The 12,349-nt window shown below is 46.8% G+C and overlaps 3 protein-coding genes across 4 annotated transcripts; 1 reads left to right on the top strand and 2 right to left on the bottom strand.

The window, feature by feature from the left end:
• Window positions 1-218: 218 nt before the first annotated feature.
• On the bottom strand, window positions 219-4,104 carry BDBG_07473 (uncharacterized protein). Its single transcript, XM_002622025.2, has 2 exons — window positions 3,118-4,104; window positions 219-2,975 (listed from the first exon to the last, which is right to left on the bottom strand). Exons 1-2 carry the CDS (start codon window positions 3,742-3,744, stop codon window positions 822-824), a joined length of 2,781 nt encoding a protein of 926 aa, XP_002622071.1. The 5' UTR covers window positions 3,745-4,104; the 3' UTR covers window positions 219-821.
• A 2,530-nt stretch (window positions 4,105-6,634) lies between these two features.
• Window positions 6,635-9,208, bottom strand: BDBG_07474 (the record flags this gene model as incomplete). 2 transcript variants are annotated; one of them, XM_031723110.1, is made up of 2 exons in its annotated part: window positions 6,635-8,158; window positions 8,246-9,208. In XM_031723110.1, 2 exons carry the CDS (start codon window positions 9,206-9,208, stop codon window positions 8,141-8,143), a joined length of 981 nt encoding a protein of 326 aa, XP_031580201.1. In that variant the 3' UTR covers window positions 6,635-8,140. The 2 variants fall into 2 exon arrangements, with proteins under 2 accessions (XP_031580201.1, XP_031580202.1); XM_031723109.1 differs by having other exon boundaries at window positions 6,636-8,158; window positions 8,243-9,208.
• A 1,063-nt stretch (window positions 9,209-10,271) lies between these two features.
• Window positions 10,272-11,973, top strand: BDBG_07475 (aminotransferase; the record flags this gene model as incomplete). Its single annotated transcript, XM_002622027.1, has 3 exons — window positions 10,272-10,775; window positions 10,890-11,287; window positions 11,403-11,973. The coding sequence occupies 3 exons, from the start codon at window positions 10,272-10,274 to the stop codon at window positions 11,971-11,973; spliced, it is 1,473 nt and encodes a 490-aa protein (XP_002622073.1).
• Window positions 11,974-12,349: the final 376 nt, after the last annotated feature.

Here is a 12,349-nt window from a genome sequence, read left to right on the forward strand (position 1 = left end):
CAGGAAGTTAAAAATTAGAATTACTGGCAACTATTAACTAACTTAAAAAGTTGAGTTTATATAAGGAACTCCTTCCCCCCCCCAAAAAAAGAAAGAGAACAAAAGAAAGAACAAGGGAACAAACTTTGAAAACATAGAGAAGAAACAATGATGAAAAAAAAAAAGAAAAAAAAAAAAAAAAAAAAAAAAAAAATCAGCGCCGGCTTGTATGCGATTTGAAAAATCAGCGCCGGCTTGTATGCGATTTGTGATGTATGAGTGAAATTGGGGAAATCAAAACAAACACCAGAATGGTGAGTGGACAATGCGAGAGCAGAAAAACAGGGATAGGGAAAGAAGAAAACAAGAGGTTTCGCAAAAAGCAAGGGAATGAATATGAGGGGGAAAAAAGAAAAGAAAAACAAGAAACTGAAAAACCAAGCTTATGCAGAGTAGCGGTCTATTAAAGCGATCTTTAATTCTTCCTTTCCGTTCACCAAAAATCAAAATAAGCATATTGGCATAGTTGCGTTCAACTAACTTCTATGGGAATGAGAAAGAGAGAAATTTCGAGACGATGAACGCAAAAAATGAAAAGTAAAAGGGAGAGAATGCGCACAAGAAAATCCCAATGTGGAAAGTGAAAAAGAAAGGAAAGGAAAAATGACACCGCCAATCCGCTTCTAGATGTAAATAATACAGATGCGACCGAATGTCCAGCCAGCGCGCAATTAATCCAAAATATTGAAATCGCAAAAGTGAAACAAAAACCATAGAGGAAGCCAACCAAAAAAAAAAAAAATTAAAGCACAAAAAAGAGAGTTGATTAAAAAGGGGATAATTCACTTCTTGGACTTGTGCGAATTTTTATTAGGAATGCTCTTAAGAATATCATCAAAACTCATTGTGGGATTATGGCTCTTTGGTCGCGAGGGGGTTTCAAACGGCACCACACTCGGGGGAAGCGGTAGTGCTTCCAAGCCCATGTAGAGGGAGGCGCGATTACCGCCTTTCAGACCTGGATGGAGGCCCGGCGAATGCTCCCTGGGTATTGGGATGCTAACAAGTGGCGGTGTTTGGCTACCAGGCGTTAAGAGCGGGGTGGGCTGTCTGTCTGACGAGGATCCTGTTACCGAAAGCGGAGGCGGCGGTGGTACGCTTCCCCCCGTCGACGAAGGCGGATACTGGCTCTGGAGTTGCTTCTCTGCTCCATCGCCATCAAGCATCACTGGAGACAACATCTGTTGTTGATTCGCCCACTTCATCGCTACTTCCCAGCAGTGACTGCGGCGATAGGCGCTGTCGGGGGCATTGGCGACTGAGTCATTAGGTAGACTCACTACGGCGGAGCCGTCGGCTACGCCGAACCAAGTTCGTCCGGATTTTAAATCATCACGGCACCATGGCATTCCGCCCCACGGGGCTATGGACAGGAAGTACTCCACCCCTTGCGAAAAGCGAACATCGGGCGCGTCGATAACGACCCTGGGCAATGATTGCAGGACGGAGTACATGAACAACCATTGGCCGCAGCGGTAGTCTGAGAGGTCGTCGCAGGTCCTCTCTTTATCTTTCGCTTGCTCACGTTCGAAGTGCATGAAGTTCGCGAGGAAATCTGTTGGTTTGATGCTGGCGTGGTTGTATGAGCCGAATAGGATTTCGCTGGCTTCACCGGGTGCGAGTCTTTTAGCCCGTTCCTTGCTTGCCCTTCCGGGATCCATTTTTTTGCGGATAGACATTATACTTGGCAAAATGGGTAGGTCAAAAGGAACCGGGGGTTGCACAGGTGGGGTGCTCCGGTCATATTCGCTCATCACCTGCCGAAGAGCACGGGTGGTTATATCCTGAGAACCTATAGAATCGGATTCGTTCATCATCGTCATATCGGCTGTTCGAGTAGTCAAGGAAGTTCTATCGACAAGCATGTCGTAGAGATCCGAAAAGTCTTGGTAGAGCTCCATCAGAACTAGGCGACTCAAGCCGCTTTTGTCAGATTGGTTCTTTTCGGAACCTGGTTTTGGCGGCCAAGAGCCAAAACGCTTAGCATAGTAGGATTTGACATCTTTCCTGAATGCTAAGAAGGCACTCTTCCAGTTCTTGAACCGTACCTGTTTGGCTTCGTTTAGAGTGGTCGAGTTAGCGATACCAGCGAAGAGGGATGGGAAGTCAAAGTCGTCTAGCTTATCATGAATTATTTTGAGTTCTTTTTGTAGAGCACTAGAACCTTTTTCGATATTCTCCCGCGAGAGGTCCGAAATAAGGAGATACTTGGGGTGTTTAAAGTCTTCGTCCTTCAGTCTGCCAACACCATGAATGAATCCTTCCCGATATAACGGAAAGAACTTCATCCGCTCTCCTAGGATGATCGCTTCAAGAATTTTCTCGCGGCTCTTTCGCACGTCATAAATTCTCAGTTCGTCGCAGTACGCCGCAAAACTAGAGGTCGCAGTCTCTCCTAACCCTGAGCCGTCCAGATTGGCAAATTCGAATTTGGAAAGGAGGTCTGAAACTCCCATAAAAATATCAAAGACTTTGGGTCTTTTCGGGGTGGCAATCAAACATTGGCCAATTAAAAATGCAAATAGATTTCGAAACAGTATGAGCATGTGGACATCTGCGTCTATTAAGGTGCAGTTCTGGTTGGAAAGGTCACTTTCTAGGGGTACAGGGACATAAAGATGCAGCTGTTGAGGAGGCTCGTCAATCGAGTAGTCCCTAGATGCTCTGCTGGCCGAACTGCTCCGGTCATCCTCAAGAGATCCTATTTGGTTGTGTGCTGGTGGAGAACCTGTAGGGGGGAAGTTGAGCTGCGGCAACTCTTCTGGAATAGTGCGTCGCTTGAATTTAGGGGTTGGGTCGGAGCCTCGAGCCAGGAAGGTGAGAGTTGGAGAGGAGACGAAGATAGAAGAGTCGACCTTGAAAGAAGGGCCTCTGTTTGTATTTTGTGGGAATAAATATACAAATGTATCGGCGTGGTCATCCCATAGTTCATCAACCTACGTGGGAATAAGAGTTTAAAAAGTTAGGATAGCCACGGGCCGCAACCAGGAAAGTAAAAAAAAAAAAAAAAAAAAGAAAAAGAAAACCCATTTTCTCTCTCCCTTTAAATTCTCAACAGAGGAATATACAAAAACTAACCTTCTCCCCGCTCAAGAGCGGATTTAAATTATACTCAATACCCCGTCCAGCAATCCATGCCCGCATAGGCCGCTCGGGTCGTTTCAAGTCAACAGATGATACGCGGCTTTTCCCAGGCAGCCAACTCCGAGTCTTTGAGGACCTGGAATCTGTGCTGACTGCAGTCAAGAGCCCCGATCTCGAGGCAGGCCGTGAAAGCCCGCCCGCCATATTTGAAAGCCCACCACCACTCCAGCTCTGGCGTCGCTCAGCAGTTGAGTCAGGCAGATCAGGATTTACAGTATTTAGAGGCGGCCGAGGGGCCCGGTTGCCATTGTCGTCATGCGCTGAGGTTAGGGTGGGGAGCGGGGCGGACACGTTCCTATTATTCGAGGGGAGAAAGCCTAGAGAATTTGTCGAAATATGCTGTGCAGAGGCAGCATGACGAAGACCCAGGGGAGAAGAGGCACGATTCTGCTGTGGCTGTAGTTGGGCGCGTTGGCCTTGAGCGGTTCCGTACTGAGGAGGAGGGGTTTTAATAAGGGTGGCATGGCGGGAAGCCTTCCCGTCGTCATCTTGTTTATCCTTAGAGCCAAGCGAGAATAGAGAGGAAAGTCGCCTGGCAGATTTCCCGGGTATAGATAGCATTGTTTGTTTGATTATGGATTATAAAGAATGATTGGGCAGCAGGTAGGACTGTGAAAGGGAGGGCGTGAAGACGGTGGCACATTCATTGAGAAAAAAGGCACACAAGGCAGCAGACTGGTCACTGAAACATCCGAACTGATTAGCAGAGGCGAAAATAAAATAGAAAAGAAGTTTCAGAATCTCAGAATCATAAAATATAAAGGAAGGCTAGGGACAAAGCAAGGGATTCGGATCTCCCTGTCTGGGCTGGGTCTGTGAGGACGGAAGAAGATGGAGAAGAAGACGATGTAGTAGTAGTAGTTGTAGTAGTTAGTTGTAGTAGTAGTAGTAGTAGTAGTAGTAGTTGTAGTTGTAGTTGTATAGAATAAAACTAAGTTCATTCATTAATTGGAACAAACAACAACAACAACAGAAACAGAAACAACAAATAATATTAATAACAACTTATAATAGAGGGGATTTTGCAAGAGCTGCGCATGTTTAATTCTTGGCGCACATAAAAACCTAACAAGGTTGGGCGTTGATAAACCACCATGTATTGTTGTATTAGATCTTGATAGACTGGGTGTGGGGATGGGATGGATGGGTAGGGTAGGGTAACTTAGGGTAGGGTAGTGTGATATTTTAATAATCTGCTAGATATTCTTGACAGTTATTAGTTTAATAATATTAAAATAATGAATGAGATGACAATTCATTCATGGCCTTGATGAGAACCACAAGGAGATGCTGCTGCTACTAACCTTCTTGCCCGCATGAATGGATACCTAACTACGGAGTACGCCTGTATGGTATGCCCCAACTCACATTCTTCCCAGTTTCTTGCGGCCGAACGAAGATTACAGGGCGCATAACTCTACTCCGTACGGAGTATATAAAGAAGCCAGCATAAGCATGGGAGTGGCGGACGCCAGCAAATTCAAAAAGACGGGACTTCATTTTTGCAACTTGCTAACCAAGAGACAAGGTCCGGTCCTGGTCCTGGTACGTACTTTTGGACTGGACAACAAACCGCGTCCACAAATCGAGATCCGTGGACTTTCTTTAGTTGCATTCATTCTTATTTTGGGTCTCTTGGTTTTGCTCCACTTCGCTGGCCTCGCCTCAGACACTCACACTGCCTGCGTTGGGTTTCTATCTCGTATTCAGTCCTCTTCCTCTTTCTCTTCCTGTTATCATCTTTCTTCTTCTTCTTCTTCTTCTTCTTCTTCTTCTTTCTTTGATACCTTGCCGCAGCAAAATATGACCAAGTTAACTGACTAGAGAATAGGCTACTCTGATGCCTCTCGCGCTGAGGTGACCCTGCTCCAGAACATACACAGTACCGGTTGCACTGTCTGTCTAGCCGGGCCATTTGGATAGGTTGGTCGATAACCAACAAATATTCAAGCTTTTATTGATCCGGCTTAACCTAAAATTTAAGAAAAAAAAAATGGGAGAAAAATGGGCAGAAATATTCTCAAAACAAGCGATTAGTAGGAGACCACCCCCCTCCCTCTTCTTTCACTAGTCGACTTTTTCTCAGGCAACAAATTGAGCATCAGGCCTGAAATCTTGCATTCAAAGTTACTTCCTAAGGGTCTATGCATGATATCGTCAGCGTGCGAACAAATGGGGAAATAATTCGCCCAACGTCATTAGCGGATTCTTGGCCGTTTTTCAACAACCACCCACTGGATACCTGTGTATGGATTTTGGGACCCGTGTGGTTGAAGGTGATCCACATAGTGGCTCAGCAGCCGACCAGCGACGGCTGCCCGCTAACTGGCGAATTGACGCCTTGACGCCTGTTCTAACAAGGTAACACCACCAACCTGAAATTTCGAACTTTTAATAAGGCGGCGGTATTTGTTAGCCTCCCTCCGGTGGGCCGAACACCTTATTGTCTCCTCGAATCGCCCCATTTTTGGAGTGAGAACTGTCCGACCTGGGTGGTCCAAGAAAGATGTTGTGGGATGCTACTGCTGCAAAAAGCCCTTCAACAACTGGGAATATGGCACAAAGTAGATAAAGCAATTGTTTGTCTTTCTCCTGGTTCTGGATGAGTACCAGAACAATCTGGAAAAAATAGCAGCTTCTTCTAAAACCCGCTACCAGCGCCATAGCGCCATAGCGCCACTGGCTGCAACTTAACTAACTAGCCCAAGCTGGGCAATCCGATTGTGGCTGGTTTGTTCGTGAAGACCGCCACACGTTCATGTTGAAACACGCCGCCTTAAAAATAATTTATAATAATCCCGGTGATGCCCTTTTGCCCCTGGACAAAGACTGGGTGGTCAGTGTCAGATTTTAGCCTCACTCAGCCGATAAAAATAAGCACCTTATCTGCATTACTCTCTACCAGTGACATTGGCCAAGCCTGTCAAAACAAGGGCTAGAGAGAGAAAAATAGGAATGCAAAAGAGCATTTCTCCAGAACGCAATTCTCGTTATGCTAAACTCTACCGGAACGCTCGAGCGCATCATCCACTGGCGAGATCCAGTCTGTAGTTTCCTGGGACGCCGCCAGGTGGAAGCTTCCGAGAAAATTACGCATGACAGCTGTGGTGTCCACTATGATTCGCAAGCTCGGCACCTTTCGTCCATCAGCCCCCTTCGCGGGGCTTAGTTAACTATTGGGAGCTACGCCAAAAACCATCGATTTTGGAAATCCCAAACCCGAACAACTCCTCCATTAGTTACACATTTATGTACTGTACGGGAGCGAGGGAATACGAGGGCTGCGGTTTTGCCTATCATTGATATCACCGTTATTCTTCTTCCAGTATTCCTCGGACTCTTTGTCCGGCAAACTAACGTTGAAGAGGAACTGAGGCAGAGGCCGCATTCCTTGCTTCACTTTTTCTCCCCTTTATTTTCGGAGAGATATTTTTTCAAACCCTGTATTATCCCTGGCAAGGCCGCTTTTTCTCGAGTGCCTCCAATCCAGCCTATCTCATTTACCAGCCTTTGTTTTTCTTTTCTTTTTATGTACTCCGTACTGAGGGTGCCGTGCAGTACAGTAGTGATGTCGTTTTCCCCCTTATATCTTTATTTTCTCTATTTTTTTACGTCCAAACAGCTGCTTCCACCCCAGCTCTGCTATACGTATGTAGCTGCCAAGGGGCGGTGTTTAACTTTCGAGGTCCAATGGACACGCCCGCGTTTCCGAACAGGAGCTCTTTTGTCTCGGCTTTACTCTGGGAGTGCACATCTAGCGATGTGCTTCGACACGACACTATGGTCCAGCAGCGAATCCGGGAACTGACGGACCGCATAATTCTTTATTATTATTAGTTACAGGAGTTTCGCCATGCGTGGCCGCAACAGCAGGGCAAATTCCAAATCCAAAACGAGCCGGCTCGGGTGGCGGCTCAACCGGCTATTTCTGGCTTCGATAACGTCCCTCCCTGCCCCTTGCGCCTCTACAGGGTCCATTCAACCTCCCTTGCCGCGCTAAACAACGATGAGAAAAAGAAAAGAGGACAGTGGCAAGAGAAAAAATTGCAATATGAAAATTAATGAAGAATACTGAGATGTCCCGAACATGACAGAACATCATCATACTGTGAAGACAAGACTACTAGTACACTCATAAGAAATGATATGTTTAATTAAACTGCTGTTGAAGGATTTGTTGATTCCTTTAACTTTAAAAATTAAAAGTGAAAAAAATGACGAAAAATGAAGAAAGGGAGGCTAATTGTCGCTGACATGCGGCCCCGCAATAAGTGTTGCTATAAATAAACACAGAGATATGGAAAAGAGCAAGATATTTGATATGTATATTAGGAATTCAATAGCTTCAATCACAAGTGAGTTCACGGATAGATGTTCAGCCCCCTCATGCGATTATATATATATATAGAAGTTGTTGCCAGTTTGTTTCAGAATTCCCTGCTGAGCTGTGCCGATTTAAAAATGAAGAAATGAGGGTTGCAAATGGTGAAATGACGTAGTTGTGTGTACGGATTAATGTACATGTACTTTGTACCGTAGATAAGAAATACGCATGAGCGGGAAGACCACGGAATATCAAAGGTTAAAGAATTTTATATACCATGAACTCCGATAACTTAAAAGAATAATAAACAAAATTATTGCCCACCAAGTTTCTTTCAGGTCGGTCCTCGTCGACAGGGGATCTCGCTAGGACGGATTACAAAACAGCCAGAGGGCTAGCTGATATCCACAGTAATAAATCTGTCCCGCCAGCGGGGGTAATTTGGATGCTACATGTCTGGTAGTCTATACGGATTGATGTCCTTCTGTCGCTCATAATTGGATATTTTGCAAGCCTGGTGACACAGTCGCCGCTCATCAGCCAACACTTTAGCCGTATCCTCGCGATAGAGTTGTTCTGTTTGATTGAATGCTCTCTCAAATCGCTGATTGGCGGCTCTCTAAACTTCTTCAGCTAAAATTTTCGTAGAATCTAGCGAGAACCATGTCAGTATGGGTTTCCTAACGACGTTATTGAAAATATTAAGCGCTACCAGCAATTTCAGTGGTCACTTACAACCTTTGCGTGCACCTCCTTCGAAGAATTGCCTTTGGGTACATACCCCAGCAAGTCTTTGGCATACGCTGCGGCCGCGAGGGCTGCATATCCTTGCCATTGCTTGTTCTTGTGGGAATCCGAATAGTCGCAGATACCGCGGATAACGAGGCAATGAAAGTCGGCCACCATACCCGCTGCCTCCATTTCAACACACAGAGCCCCAGTTTTCAACCGAATATTTTCTCTTTTCCGTCCATCCTTTATAACGGCACTCCCAGAAGCGATGATACCGTAGTGCGTCCGCGGATCATTGCATTCACGTTCAGGTCTAGACACCTCCCACCCTTTCGGGCATTCCTCACAGCCAGCTGTGCGAGCAGAATGTCCATACTCAACTTTGAACAATCGATCTGTTTGCGCACTAGGTCGACTAAAGGTTTTCCCAGTCCGGGTATCCCTCACGGTTGCATCTTGCATGTATTGCGTATAACGAGGATTCTTTGCCAGGTGAGCAGTCCTCATCGCGTGGGTCGCTGCCAACAATGGCCGAGGAGGGTTGTTGAAGAAACCAGTCCGATAAAGCTCACCACCCGCGACGTACTTTACCGTGTCATGTTGAACTACCACTCTCGAATCATCAAACGAGCAGCCAATGACAATATCACCAAGGCGTATATCATGGTCAGCAGACGGAATGCCCCCTCCAATACCAACCATTATGCCAAACTCCAAGGTAGAAAATGTGCGAACCATATTATTAACGACTGTGGCAGCTATGACCGGTCCAATTTGTCCTGCAGGTAGGCAGGCAATCACAACGTTGTGTTTGCCGATTGTTCCCAACCTGTAGACATTTGAATCTCTCGGATCCTGTTCACCGAGAACTCCAAAATCTTTATCGAGCATCATTCTGGCTGCGGCAGCCTCTATTGGAAGGGCGCAGATCCAACCGATATGAAACTCGCCGAGTGGAGGACAACTCATGTTTGTTTCTGCGTAGTTCCGCGGGAAAGATATTGTTCGAAAGCCGCTGGGACGTGGAAGTCAATCCTTAAAGGCAACGCGGGATATATTCTGGAAGGTTTTGCCAATTCTAGATGACTTCTCGATAGGGGACAAACTGAGATAGTGAAGTTGCAGAATAGTGATTATGTTGTAGAGTCATTGTTCGCAACGTGGGTGCCCCATCGATGTTTATATATTCTCGACATATACACGGTACGTTCAGGGGCTCCCGCCCAGAGACCTTTGAACAGCTTGAATTCTGGCAGCGGGCGGTTATAGAGAATTCATGTTGGAAACATTGGACTGTTGCTTGAGACAGGCCAATGGCACCTGCAGGAAACTCACTAGCTCGCCCCTGGAAAAATGATTGTCAATTAGGAACATATTTATTTAATCCTTGACCTTGCAATAGATCCATCCAGCCTTACACAGTTCACAGTTCTAAGCGCCAGGATCCCTGGTGAACGGGCCCATGTCTGACACCAATACAGCTCCATATCCCCAGGGCCAACAAATCTCAAATATCAAATCCACACAGCCTAACCGTCTTACATAGCCCTTGGTTCTAAGCGCCCGGATCCGTGGATGGTGAACGAGCCCATATCCGGTGTCAATACAGCTTCTTGTGCTCAGGGCCAACGAATCTCAAATATCGAGTCGAACCTGTAACAGGGGAACAACGAATGGGAGCAGCAGGTCCCATAAACTGCGAAAGAATTGATATTTCGCTCAGGATGAAGGTTTGTCCAAAGCAGCAGACCACTGTTGAGACTAGAGTTATGCTAAACCTGGAGCCGCGCGCTAACTTAATCTAAAACAGACTAGCGGCGTACTTGCCCTAATTGACCTCCCTCCCGCTGAGCTGCAAAGTAGTTATGCGTTTTGGTATTTATTTATATACGGAACAGTAAATTTATTACATGGATAATTATAGACATTGATAAGGCATCATCAATTGCTTTAGATTACGCAGCCTCATCCCAAAACCAGACTCCATTCCCTTCCCTGAAAGACGAAAGTAACAAAAGAAAAACGGAAAGGGATGCCGATAAACTTATTTCGAGGATGGCCGAACCCCTCCCTCCATCCTATTCCCGCTCTTACCGCCGCCACATCAGCGGTTCTGTCCAACCCTCTCCTCTCGACTCCGGCTCTCAACTACGGTCCAGATGAAGGAGACCCCGGCCTCCGCGACGAGATAGCCCGCTGGCTGTCTAACTTCTACTCCCCTCCATCCCCCGTAGCTCCTTCTCGCATCTGCATCACCGGCGGGGCCAGCCAAAACCTCGCTTGTCTACTGCAGGTGTTCTCTGACCCGTTGTACACGAAGAACGTATGGATGGTTGCGCCGACGTATTATTTGGCGTGTCGGATTTTTGATGATGCGGGTTTTGCGGGGAAGCTCAGGGGGGTGAGGGAAGATGAGGAAGGGTTGGATATTGGTGATCTAGAAAGGGGTTTGGAGGCGAGTGAGGAGCGAGCAAGGGCAGAACTGAAGCGGGAGGGCGATCGGAATCGAAATTCGGGAGCAGAAGATTTTGAACTGGTATGCTGTACCCAGGGCTGGTAAGATGGGCTGTTCCCTCTCTCCTGCGTTGCAGTCATTTGCATCCATGGCCGTCGGTTGCTCATTCTATATTCTCCCCTACGAGAATTACAGAGACGGGCCTTCAAGCCTTCCCGCCCGTGGCGGAAGCTATATAAGCACATTATATACACAACCCCGACCTTCTCCAACCCTTCCACAAGAATAATGAGCCTCCGACGTCGGGAAGAACTTGTCCGGCTTGCGAGGAAATACGACGCCCTGATCATCTCCGATGATGTATATGATCACCTCCAATGGCCCGCCTCTCCCTCTACATGCCCTATCCCAGAGTATCCAGGTGAAGCCACTGTCCCTCGCATCGTGGATGTCGACCGATTTCTCGATGGAGGGCCATTAGGAGAGTTCGGAAATGCTGTTAGCAACGGTAGCTTTAGCAAACTTATCGGTGCTGGGTGTCGCGTTGGCTGGGCGGAGGGGACTGAGAAATTTGTCTATGGCTTGTCACAGGCGTATGCACTATCCTTCTACAGTTAATATTAAAGAATTGGCTTTATAAAGACAAGGAATTTATGACTTGGAGACAAGCCTAGCTAACAATGACATATGCATTTATATACGGCACAGCGGGTCCTCGCGTTCAGGCGGCTGCCCCTCCCAGTTCACATCGACATTTGTCCGCGAGCTACTAGCTTCAAACTCACTGCAGACTCATATCAGAACCGTCCTGCAACCTGCGTACTCAAAGCGCTTCCACTCCCTCACCGCAGCCGTGCGAAAACATCTTTTCCCGCTTGGTGTGTCGTTGCCAAACGACCCTGCAAGTATCAGTTCCACGGAGACCGACCCGAATGCCAACACCATCAGCACTTGTAGTACCGGCAGTCAAAGTGGTATTGCCGGTGGGTACTTCCTCTGGCTCCGCCTCCCGCCAGGCCTGAGAGCTAGCGATTTAGCGAAGAAGGCGCAGGAGGAGGAGGATTTAATGATTGCGGGTGGAAATTTGTTTAAAGTAGTTCGGGAAGATTATGGCCATGGGAATGATGATTGCGTAGAGAAGAATCCAGAGGACTTTGAGGGGTTTGTCAGGTTGTGTTTTGCGTGGGAGGAGGATGGGAAGTTTGACGAAGGGGTTCAGAGACTTGCAAGGTTGATAAGGAGGGAAATGCGTGAAATTGAAAGAGAACCAATAATTTAACTGTATGGTTTACCTTGTTATTCGGCAGGCGTTGAACTGCGGCCTTTCCCTTCTTCACCCTGGTTTCGCCCTCTTATTATGGCTTGTTCATTCTCGGTTTACTCCACCCCAATGGCCCCTTACAATTTCATGTAAATAGCCTGGATCTTATCCCCACGACAGTCATGTAGAGACCGGATCTAAGATCCTTACACCTGTTTTGCTCAATGATCTCATCCCATTTTAAAATCCACCTTGGTATGTCTGCTAAATACCAGTAGATCGCACTTCTCGAAGCATAACCCTTTTCCACCAGGTATCTATCTACCTACCTTTACCTTGTCTTTTACGTTTCATTTCTTCTATTGCTTTTTGCTTAGACACTTCTCCCACTTGT

The sequence above is a fragment of the Blastomyces gilchristii genome, assembly GCF_000003855.2.
Source record: "Blastomyces gilchristii SLH14081 genomic scaffold supercont1.19, whole genome shotgun sequence".
Taxonomy (NCBI): Eukaryota; Fungi; Ascomycota; class Eurotiomycetes; order Onygenales; family Ajellomycetaceae; genus Blastomyces; species Blastomyces gilchristii.